Genomic DNA, 12,855 nt, shown 5'->3' with positions numbered 1-12,855 from the left:
CAGTACAATGTTAAAATAGCTCTGAATAAATTATATTCTATCAACTAATGTTATTACTTAAAATTATTTAGCACTGGCAATTCTTGGGTCAAGTTTGGTGATTGACTGAAAATTGAATTCCCAAAAATATAAGGACATTTGAAGCATCCTTTTTAAAAATGAAAATAGCCTAAAATGTATTATTTTCAACTGAAAGTCACATTACATAAAAGCTACCTGAGTCACGCAGGCACATCCTAGGAGAGGTTCATGCTCTGAACACAATGGCCAATCTCTTGCAAGCTGAAAAGTGAGTGCACCTGCTCCCTCTCCTCACCAACCTCAGGGTCTTTGGAACCTTCTCCAAAAGGAAAACTAGAAGGTTAAGCTCCCCAGATAACCCAGAAATCATCCCTGCCTAAAATATTCAACGTCTCTGAATTTGGCTGCAGGCTCAAATAGAGGGTGAATTAGAGCTCTGGCTCTCTAACTAAGTAGGCATCTAAAAATGATGAATCTAGCTACTGGAACAATGGAGTGGCTCTGGCTTCTGCTGGCCCAAGAACTGGTGGAGCTGCGGTTCCTATCAGTTAGCTAAAGTCAGTGAGTTTGGATATGCAGGAATGAAGATCTTTTGTCACTGAAGCACCTTTACTTTTCCTCTGCTCTCTTGTAGAACAGACCTGTCAGCCAGGGAGAACGGATGTCTCAGCGCCACGTGGCACTTTAAAACTTCCTTCTCAGCAGCTGGAAGAAACAGGGGAATTTCCTCAAAGTGTTCCTGCAGCTGCAGAATCTGGAAGACTTGAAAGCAAGAATATGCGGGCTGGTGGTGATCTCAGAGGCAACCCTTTGGAAAGAACCTCGTATGTTTAGAGAACATGAAACAAAACCTTCTCTTCTACTGCAGCCTGCTGGGAAATCAGCGTCCTTTATGTGGGATAATGGAGCAAATTCATAATCAAAGGCCAGTAAGCTTACAGGACACTCCTGGTAGCTACCAAGCAACTTATTTTATAAATCATAGCAAATTATATCCCGCAAATCTTTTTATTTTATATGAAGGTACAAAAACAAAGCTTTACACACAAATCCTCTGAGGCACAAGATATCCATCCATCACCATCCAGGCATTTTAGCTTTCATGTCTATTGTACAGTCCATTGCTCTAGAGTCTGGATGTCACACGTGTGCTTTCAAAGAGGCTCTTAACAGTTATTATCTTCCTAGTAGTGGAGAGTCCTCAGAAAATAACACGAAGAAATTCTGAAAGACAGGGTGACAGTTTACCAATCTCTTTCCTGCATAATTTTGACAAATTTAGAATGTGTAGAAAGATTTTCCTCACAATCCTTGGTCTTCATCTGCTGCCCTTTCTTCAAGTTTTTAGCTTATCTTTCTAGCAGAACTTAAGTGTTTTAGAAGCATATTAAAATTATTTTGAAGATTTAGTATCTTATAAATCATGTAAGCCAATAATTATTCATTCTTTAAAATGTCATTTTGTATATACATGGGAAAATAGGAACTGATGTCCTTGTTTTTGTAAAATTTTAAGACCTCACTGCTGTAGTATATCTAGGCCTTCAACACGCTTCTTTAAAATGTTGAACTATGACCTACACTGAAACTTCAGCATGTTTGGAAAACACATGGGAAGCTGGGTTTCAATACTCTCAGCACCAAAGAACTTGTAGGAAGGCTACAGTACAGTATGGGGGAAAAGATCCACTTCTTTGGAACGCTAGAAATGGTTATCAGCCTTTTATTCCTTTTTTCTTTACTTTAACTTGACTGTTTCTTCACAGGGCTTTGTTTGCTCTCTCCCCTCCCTCTGGCAGGCCTGCCTAACTGAATCAGAGGACCAGGCGGTAAGGCCACGGCTTCCCAATAAGATTTAATTATGAGTGCAGATATGAACAAGATTTAGACTATTAAGCCTTGCACTTCAAAAAAACTTCTAACATATTTTGCCTTTAAATCTTTTATCACCTGCAAAAATTAATTAAGTGCAGATGCAGCAGGTTCGCTTTGGATGCCAGGGTTCATTTCCTGTCTATGCTTTGTCAGACAACCTATTACACCTCCTCGTGAACTGGAGGCAAACCGAAAACGGGGCTCATAAATCACCAGTCAGTTTTCTTTCGCCCTTTCCTGGGCTGGTCCTTTTGTATGGGGCAGATCTCCAGCTCATTATTCGTGAATCTACTATAGACAACATGCCAAGTGTCATCTGCATTTAAACAAACCATTTGTTAAACAAATTATAACTCTTATTGTGTAAGAATGCATCATGTTAAAAGGCAAGACTAATCGAATGCCTCTGACTCTTAATCACGCAGGGTTCCTGCCGGCAGTCATCCCAAACTGGCATACATGATCTGAGCTCTTTTCAGAAAAAAAAAAAAAAAAATGACACGCTGACTTGTTTTAATAATACCACTGTTGCACAACAAGCAACATGATTGCTAACCAGGGGAAGTGGCCAATTGGTTACCAAAGCAACAACATTCTTTCCAGCACATCTGACTATTTAAAGTCTATATTCTGCAGGGAAAAGTAAATTCAGGTTCTGTTGGGTTATTTTAACTGTGGAAGTATCAATTCATTTAAGGATCATAAAAGTTGCCCCGATCTGCGCCTTCTTCTCATTAAATTGCAGTTAACACCATGAAAGTGAAACGTGAATGTTTATGGTTTCAGAACTGCAATCCTGAATTTAATGAGTTTCCACATTCAAAGGAAACACACCCTTCAGTTGTTTGCAAGTGCTAAAAACAAGGCAACCTAACAGAGAAATACAAATTCAGTCCCTTTTATCTAGAGTCACTGAAAATGCAGCTCTGGCCAGGAATACATACCAGATCTACAATCAATATCTTGCTTATATTTAGTTGGTCTCTCAAGTATTTGGCGGTAATTGCAACTGAATTAAAAAAGCAGAACCCCCTGCGGAATAGAGAAGAACAGAGAAATAAGAAAGCAAATCAGCCAGGAAAACCATTATAAATAATGTTCAGAGCATTTTTTAAAATGCTATATGATCTCTGAAGCCATAAATCTGCTTCTGGGAGTACCTCGCAAGATTTCTCAGTCCATCTGCTAACAATTAGAGGCTTCAGAGACATGCATGGGGCAGGTGACCGCCAGGAACCGTGGCGCTGGGAGATGGCCAGCAGTCCTTGGTACTTACATGGCTGTGGATTCCTCAGCATGATGGCCTGGGGGCCTCACCACAGCAAATCCATTCTGTAGGAACAAGACAGATTTTCAGTGATCAGATAGGAGAGGACTGCTTAGATCTCCATGTACCAAGAGCATCAGGCACACACAAAAAGAGTGGAATCTACAAGAGGCTTCAGAAAAAGTTTTCGTGTCCCCAATACCATTTTGTAGAATGAACAGAAACAATACACGGATTATGTTTTCTCAGATGGTGTCTCAGATAGAAGTCCCACAGAGCCAGGGGAAGGACAGGGGTTTGGGAGTTGTACCAAGCAGACAAATGGCATATCAGCTATTATCCTAGTGTGATGCATTTTCAAGGACCAGTTCTTATTTAATGACACCAGCATCCTAGAGAGGGAGAACAAGTTCATTCTCGGTGCAGGTTTGGGTCAAAGTTCAGAAAGACCAGGGAAGATCCAAAGCGAAAATTCTTTAGCTGGACGCCCTCAATGGTTATTTCCACTCCAATGTCAGCAAAATGATAAATTTACACTCGCACACTCACATACACACAAAAGAAACCCCAGAAAGGTGAAAAAGAACAATGGAAAGCCCATATTTCTTCCAGTCTATAAATTTAGCTTGGATGACTGCCAAGACTTGCAACTTTATTGGATTCCCTAAGTCAATTTCTAGCCCACATTCTGAAATTTTATAAAGAATTCCAGGGCTGAGTAGCAATCAGATCTATCCATGATCAAGGAATGCCTTAACCTCCAGATTAGCTGGAATGCATCACGGAAAGCTGAAGTAACTCCAGCATGAAGGCAGGCAACTATAAATCCTTGCAAAGCCAGCATGCTCAGAAAAGTTGGGTTACTTGACGCGAAAAAAAGAAATAATTTATCAGATGGTTCACACTACCTTTCACTTAACTATGACACAAGTAATATGCTCACAACAGAATGTTTCTTTAATATACAATCCTAAAAATTTCAAATAATTTTAATATACCCCAGGGATATTTATTTCCAAATCTTACTACCAGCATAAAAATATTCCCAAGAAAAATAATCTATTCCCACGAGCTTTAAGTATACACAAATTTTTCTAGAACATAATAGTAGCTGACATACAATGAGTTAATTCGCTACATATTTTGATAGGTCTATTGTTATCCTTGTGTTAGTTGCTCAGTTGTGTCTGACTCTTTGGGACCACATGGACTGTAACCCGCCAGGCTTCTCTGTCCATGGAATTCTCCAGGCAAGAATACTGGAGTGGGTAACCATTCCCTTTTCCAGGGGATCTTCCCGACTCAAGGACTGAACCTGGGTCTCCTGAATTATACGCAGATTCTTTACCGCCTGAGCCACCAGGAAAGCCCCTACATAATGATAATCCCAGAAACAAATTAGAAGTCAGTAAGTAACAATACCAATTACAAATCTAGGAATAATGATAAACATATTCTATATTCTTATTTTTAAGCAACTCACTATTTCTGTGGCTAAAAAGATTAGCAAAAAAGAAACTATTAGTCAACAACACAAGACAATAGGGAGCGACTTTTAAGATTGTAGAGTGAAACTCTATAGAGTGCTACATGACTTCTGAGAATAAAGGATTAGATTATGGGCAATATACTTTATTGGGAAAACAGTAGTTAGGGTGAAAATAACAACAAATATAAGGTAATATAACTAGCATGTAGCAAAATTTTATAATTAGGTTAATACTAATGGTCTTTTATAATTAAATTAAAATACTATGTTTTATGTGTGAAGGGCATGACTAGACAGTAGAAAGAAGACATCCCACAATCTATAAGAAAAAATATTCACCTTAATTAGTAATCAAATAAAAGCAGGTGAAAATCACAATAGGAAGCCATTTTTCCACTTAGGAAATAAAACTTTTAAAACTACTCCATGGGGTGGTACCTACATATTTATAAATGCTGTCTGCAGGAAGATAACTTATTATAGTTTTTCTGAAAGATAATCTGCCTCTATACATTTAGAGCCTTCACAAAACATTTACCCTTTGAATTAGTAACCTATTACTACTTAAAGGATTTTTGCCCTAAAGGTGTTATTGTGTAGACAAATGTTTGTGTAAAAGATTATGTTTTATTTACAATTGGAAAAATGAAAATTATCTAAGTTAATTAATATTTGGCAAATGGTTAAATGAAATATGGTCCATCTATATAACAGAATATTAACACAGTCATTAAAATTTTGCTGTTACAGATATTCAGCAGAACAGAAATGACAGCAATTTTAGAAGTATTAGTGTTAAAAATAATATATACAGTATGATCTATCTGTGTGATGGTATTATGTGGGTTACATTTACTTAAAAATTTCAAGTATTTTCCAAATGATTTCACAACAAACATCAATTATTCCAAAGTGAAAAAATATAAAACAAAGAGAAGGTTGAAAGGTAAATTTTAAAGGATCTAACAAGTAGAGTCATGTTCACAAAGGTGAAAAAGGACTTAACTGATAGTCTGGGCAGGGGGAAAGCATAAATGAAAAACAGTTCAGAAAAAAGGATTTTCAAAAACATTATGTACAGAAAATCAACCTGAATAGAGTTCACCTTAAGGAACAAAATGGAAGTGAAACTGTACAGATAACTAGCTAGATTACAGAAGACAAATAAAATTTATTAATAGAATTAATAAATAGAATTAATTTCCATCTTCCTCTTTTCTCTTACAGCCAAATTTGAACAAAAGGTCTGCCTTTCACTATATAGTTTTCTTCAGTAACCTCTACCACTTTACTGAACTGCTTGGTTTTAGACTGAAAATTATCTTATTGCCAATAACAAATATTTCCTTACTCATTTTGATGTACCCATACTTTCAAATGTGTTCTCAGGAATGGAGAAGTCCCCTACACTTCCCCAGTCTTTTCTGAGGGCCCTGCGCCTGCATTCTCTTAGCTGAAAGCTGGAAAGGCTGCCTCTCCCATAGTCTGGCCAGGCGGCAGTTATTTTCTCTCTCACATCTCACCAACCTGCCTGCGGCAGCAGATGGAACTCTGTGTCCTCCTGTCTCCTGGCTGCTTTCAGAACGTGAAGCCCACTGCGCCAACCCCCATCAACACTCTTACAGAAAAAAGGACTAGATCACCCAGAAAGAGAGCAAGCAGAACACAAGACGATGACTGAGTCCTGGGGCAACCCAGCTCTCTTTCCCTCTTGTTGCACTAGAGGATTGCTAGTTCTCTCAGAATCTCTCTCTAAAACTGTGGTTAGAATAACATCCCCTCCTACTTTCCCACTATCATTTAGTGTTTTCCTCAATAACATATTAAATTCATGTTAAAATTTCCAATTGTATTCATTTCATCAAAATTTAAATAGGCTCAAGTTCATGCCATCTTGAAAATAAAATTATATACATACATGTTAACTTAGATAATACAAATACACACACACATAATATGTATCTCCATCCTTACTTCCATTAATCCTTACTGTCACACTTCTTTTCTTCCCCTTTTAATGCTAAAAATCTTGAAAAGGTGGTCTATCCTGCTTTCTCTCTTTGTCTTTTCTTCACCTCTGCTTCAGTCACCTATCGCTAATATGTCTTGCACCTCCATTAGCTCACTAAAGAAGCTCTTACTAAGGTCACCAATAGCCTCCATATCACTAAATAATGACATTTTTATGCTCTTGGCCTACTTGGTCTCTCATTGGCTTGCAACACTATTTGCTACATCTTCCTTTTTAAAACAGTCTCTTTCCTTTGTCTTCTGTGACTGCATTTTCTCTTGGTTTCCTCATCTCTCCACTTCTGAATCAGTGTCCCTTAAGGCTCATACTTCTCAATCTGCTCATTAAATACTGAAGTTACTCAGGCCCCAGTCTTAGGCTCGTCCTCTCTCTACACTTACTTTGTAAACAAGGCCACCACTCTCACGGAACTCAATTACTACCCATCATCCAATATTTCACAGATTTTTATTTCCAGGATGAAGTCTGCTCTAAGCATCAGACCCAAATACCAGGCTACTTACTTGATATATTCACTGGGATATCCCAAGAACACTTCCAATTTAGAACGTCCAGAGTCAAACTACTGATCTTCTCCCAGCCTTCTCTAACTTACCAGTGATACCATGATTCATCCTGTAGCTCAAGTCATGAACCAATGAGTATCCTTAATGGCTCTCTCTCCCTATTCATCCTCTGAGATGTTCTGTGCTTATTAGTTGCTCAGTCAAGTCCGATTCTTTGCAACCTCATGGACTGTAGCCCACTAGGCTCCTCTGTCCACGGGATTCTCCAGGCAAGAATACTGGAGCAGGTTGCCATGCCCTTCTCCAGGGGATCTTCCCAACCCAGGGAAGATCAAACTCACACCTCATGCAGCTCCTTCATTGCAGGCAGAGTCTTTAACAGCTGAGCTACTTGGGAAGCCAATTCTTCCTCTATCTCATTTTAATTCATGACCAATTCCTGTTGATTTTGCTTTTAAATATCACTCATACCTCTGTACTTCTATGTATATCCATTCCTTGCATATTTTACCTTCTGAATTTCCACCTTTGTCTCCATCACTCCTCTGTTAATTTGTGATTTCAATAACCACACGGACAATCCACTCAATATCCTGATTTCTTAGTTCTCTGACTCCTTGCCTTCCATAAATGTCTTCTGTTTATAGTCATACTCCTAGACTTTGCCATTGCCAATAAATAATGACATATCTTCCAAAATCTCAATGTCAAATACCCTACTCTCCTATTTTCCAGTTGAAGCTTCAACTGCACTGGGATTTCCAATTCTTTGGCCTTACTAAACTTTTGACATACAATATACATCATGCAATCCCCACCACCATGTTTACTTCCCTCCTAATACGGCTGAGACTTTAGAGCCCATCATTTACTTCTCTGCATGTAAATTTAAACAACTTGTCCCTTTTCCCTTCCAACATACTCCCCCAGTATGTTGGTCTGCTCAGGTTCCCAAAATAAAATACCATGGTCTGCGTTCCTTACACAACATAAGTTTACTTCTCATAGTTCTGGGGGCTGGAAGTTGAGATTAAGGTCTGGCAGGATTTGGTTTCTGTTGAGGGCTTTCTTCCTGGCTTGTGGATCTGTCTCCTTTTCCCCTGGAGTCCTCACATAAGGCCATTCTCTAGGCTCATGATTATAAGCACAGAGAGAACTCTGGTGCCTCCTCCATGTCTTAGAACAGCACCAACTCTACTGCATTAAGGTCCCACTCTCATGAAATTATGCAACCTTTAACATATTCTTACAGACCCTTTCTACAAATACAATCACATGGGAGTTAATGGCTTCAACATATACATTTGGGGAACAAAACAATCAGTCCATAACATAGTTTTAGTTGCTTTGTCCTTTTCTTCCTTCAACATAGTCTCCTGTTAAAATTAAAACTGATTAAATACAACTTGCATCTGCTCTGTTCCTGCACCTAAAGTGAAAGTGTTAGCTACTCAGTCACGTTGGAGCCTCTGCAACCCCTAGCCCGCCAGGCTCCTCTGTCCATGGGATTTCCCAGGCAAGAGCACTGGAGTGGGTAGCCATTCCCTTCCTGCACCAAAATATATATAAAAGCCACACAACTGGTCTTCCTTTAAACTCATGATTTAAAACTTCAGTAGGTTCTTCATAATGCCCAGGAATTATACTATATTCCCTAGTTGATTAACTCTCCAAGTCTCTCATATGGTATTTCTACCTTCTTCTCTTTCTTCAAATCTCCATTAACCCTTACTCAACCTTTAACCTTGTGAAGACTTTGCTTCTCACTGAACTTAGTAAACATAAGCAATTAGCATAAAATTTCCTCATCCTTCCATAATAAACTCCATCTATTTACTAGTGACCAATACCATATGGAAAAGAATCTGCCTGCAATGCAGGAGATGTAGGTTCGATCTCTGGTGTGGGAAGATTCCCTGGAGAAGGAAATGGCAACCCACTCCAGTATCCCTGTCTGGAGACTTCCACGGACAGAGGAGACTGGTGGGCTGCAGTGCAGGGGATCCAAAGAGTCGGACCCGACTGCAGTGACCGAACAACAGCAACAGTACTGCATACGTGACCTGGCCCCTGCCCACCTCTTCAACTGCATCTTGTACTACATCCACTTTGCTTTCTTCACTCCAGCTATAGCAGTCTTTAGATGCTTCCAGTGTTTCCCTAACCATAAGCCTTTGCACATGCTCCTAGTTCTGTGTGAAATGCCCTCCTCTTACCTACCCCTCTCTTCTACCAGGATATCCTGTTCTGCACATTTTGGCTCCAACATTGCTTGCCCAGAGAAACCATGCCTGAGTCTTACAGCTCACTAACAGTTTCCTCTATAAAGTACCCTTAGAGGTCTGCAGAACCTTTTTTGAGAATAATTAGTATGATTGATTTATTATTTTTTATTATTGTGATTTATATCTATAGTGTCCCACACACCAGCTCTTCACAGTGGGGTCATCACCCTATGACTTAGTTCACCTTTTTATTTTCTATACGTACACAGTGACTGTAGACTTACATAGTGACTAGCAATTCATAAAGAGTGATAAAACAACTTATGAATATACTACCCAGGTTTTAATCCCTTTGGTCCTTTGCTTTCACCTCAGCTACAAATTCTTCCTTCTCTCAATATTACAGCTTTGGCATACCAGCTTTTTGTAGGAGGCTGCCTATTAGACTTAGTAGCATCTTCTGAGAAACACATAAAATATGTTGCTCCTTAAAATTAATGGAATCTTTGATTTGATGAACTATTGTGGAAAGTGCTTTAAAATTACTTTTTTTATCCTTATGAAAATATCTGATTTTCACACTGGATTCTGTGTCTCTTGACAATAAATTTGTTTTGTATGTTTCTGCATTTTCTTTGCATTCGTTTTGCCTTATTGTCTGGCACAAACATTTGTTGTGCATGACACTGCTTGAGCCAGGTTTTTCCTTAGCTCAAGAACAAATATTATCAAGGAGAAAAAGAAAATATGAATAAATCAATCACAAGTCCTAAAACTTAAATTGTGGTTAAAAACTTTCAACAAATGAAAAGTCTAGGACCAGATGGCTTCACAGTGAATTGTATCAAACATTTAGAGAGAGATTAAAACCTGTCCTTCTGAAACTCTTCAAAAAACTGCAGAGGAAAGCACTCTTTCTATGAAGCCACCATCACCCTGATACCAAAACCAGACAAAGATACCACAAAAAGGAAAATTATAGGTCAATATTATTTATGAACTTAGTGCAAAAATCCTCAACAAAATACTAGCAAACCAAATCCAACAACACATTAAAAGGGTCACAAACCATGATCCAGTGGGAATTATCCTAGAAATGCAGGGATCCTTCAATATATGCAATTCAATCAATGTGATACACCACACTAACAAACTGAAGAATAAAAACCATATGATCATCTCAATAGATCAGAAAAAGCTTTTGACAAAGTTCAACAACCATTTATGATAAAAAACTCACCAGAAAGCAGGCACAGAGGCAACCTACCACAATACAATAAAAGCCAAATACGACAAACCCACAGCAAACATCATTCTCAATGGTGAAAAACTGAAAGCATTTCGTCTGAGATGAGAAAACATCAAGGACACCCACTCTCGCCACTTTTACTAAACACAGTTTTGTTTTTTGTTGAAGTTCTAGCCACAGCAATCAGAGACAAAAACAAAACAAAAGGAATCAAAATTGGAAAAGAAGAAATAAAATTCTCGTGGTTTTTCTATACACAGACAATCCTGAAAATGCCACCAGAAAACTTCTGGAGCTCATTGATGTATTTGGTAAATTTGAAGGATACAAAATTAATATGTGGAATCTCTTACATTTCTATACACTAACAACAGAAAATCAGAAAGAGAAACTGAGAAAACAATTCTATTTACCATGACATCAAAAAGAAGAAAGTACCTAGGAATAAACCTACCTAAGGAGACAAAATACTTAGAAAACTATAAGATGCCAGTGAAAGAAATCAAAGAGCACACAAACAGATGGAGAGCTATGCCATGTTCTAGATTGGAAGAATCAATACTGTGAAAATCACTATACTACCCAAAACAATCTAAGCATTCAAAGCATGCCTATCAAATTACCAATGGAATTTTTCACAGAATTAGAACAACAAAAAAATTTCACAATTTGTATGGAAACACAAAAGACCCAAAGTAGCCAAAGCAATCTTGAGAAAGACAGACAGGACTGAAAGAATCAGGTTCCCTGACTTCAGACTATACTACAACACTACAGTCATCAAAACAGTATGATACTCACACAAAAACAGAAATACAGACTAATGGAACAGGATAGAAAACCCAGAGATAAAACTACACCACCTATGATCACCTAATCTATGACAAAGAAGGCAAGAATATACAATGAAGAAAACACAGCTGCTTCAGTAAATAGTGCTGGGAAAACTGGGAAGCTACTGTTAAATAATGAAATTACTAATAGAGCACTCTAACACAATACAAAAAAATAAACCCCAAATAGATTAAAGATCTAAACATAAAACTGGATAATATAAAACTCTCAGGGGAAAACATAAGCAGGACACTCTTTGACATAAATTGGAGCAGTATCTTTCAGGATTCACCTCCTAGGGTAGTGAAAATAAAAACAAAAATGGGATCTAATTAAACTTAAAAGTTTTTCCACAGCAAAGGGAACAAAGCAAAAAGACAACCTTCAGAATGGGAGAAAATATTTGCAAATGAAGCAACCAAAAAAGGATTAGTCTCCAAAATATACAAACAGCTTATGCAGCTCATTATCAAAAAAAGAAGAAAAACACCAAATTTTAAAATGCACAGAAGATCTAGATAGCCATTTCTCCAAAGAAGACAAACAGATGGCCAAAAGGCACATGAAAATATATCCAACATTGTAAATTATTAGAGAAATGCAAATCAAAACTGCACTGAGGTATCATCTCACACTGGTCAGAATGGACACCATCAAAAAATCTACAAATAACAAATGCTGGAGAGGATGTGGAGAAAAGGGAACCCACCTTCACTCTTGGTGGGAACATAAATTGGTACAACAACTATGAAGAACAGTATGGAGGTTCCTTAAAAAACTAAACTAAAAACAGAATTACCACATAACTGAAAAATCCCACTCGTAGCCATATACCATAAGAAAATGATAATTCCAAAAGATAGATATATCCCAATGCTGTAGAACTATTTACAATAGTCATGACATGGAAAAAAAACTAAATGTCCATCATCAGAAGAATGGATAAAGAAGATGTGGTACACATATAGAATGGAGTATTACTCAATAATAAAAAAAAGAACAAAATAATACCATTTGCAGCAAATGGACAGACCTAGAGATCTTCATACTGAGTGAAGTCAGACAGAGAAAAACAGATATCATACAGTATCACTCACATGTGGAATCTAATTAAAAATGATGCAAATGGGCTTATTAACAGAAACAGAGTCACAAATGTAGAAAACAAACTTATTGTTACCAGTGGGGCAAGGGAGGGGGATAAATTAGGAGACTGGGATTGACAGACAGACACTAATGTAGATAAAGAGACTAATGAGGACCTACTTACACAACAGGGAAGTCTCCTCAGTACTCTGTAATGACCTACACAGGGAAAGAATCTTAAAAAAATGTAGAAATATGTATTCCTGACTAA

The 12,855-nt window shown here is 37.9% G+C and overlaps 1 protein-coding gene across 1 annotated transcript in view; it reads right to left on the bottom strand.

Moving 5' to 3' along the window:
• HDAC9 (histone deacetylase 9) overlaps positions 1–12,855 on the bottom strand; it is a 986,419-nt gene that overhangs the window by 176,839 nt on the left and 796,725 nt on the right. The window contains exons 19-20 of the mRNA XM_043872541.1: positions 3,173–3,228; positions 2,841–2,928 (exon numbers count right to left, since the gene is read on the bottom strand). Of these exons, the coding sequence (XP_043728476.1) occupies positions 2,841–2,928; positions 3,173–3,228 (144 nt within the window). The remainder of the gene's footprint in view (positions 1–2,840; positions 2,929–3,172; positions 3,229–12,855) is intronic.

This window comes from Cervus elaphus, chromosome 18 (assembly GCF_910594005.1).
Source record: "Cervus elaphus chromosome 18, mCerEla1.1, whole genome shotgun sequence".
Taxonomy (NCBI): Eukaryota; Metazoa; Chordata; class Mammalia; order Artiodactyla; family Cervidae; genus Cervus; species Cervus elaphus.
Note: the sequence above shows the minus strand (reverse complement) of the source record. Positions and strands in the feature narration are given on the sequence as shown.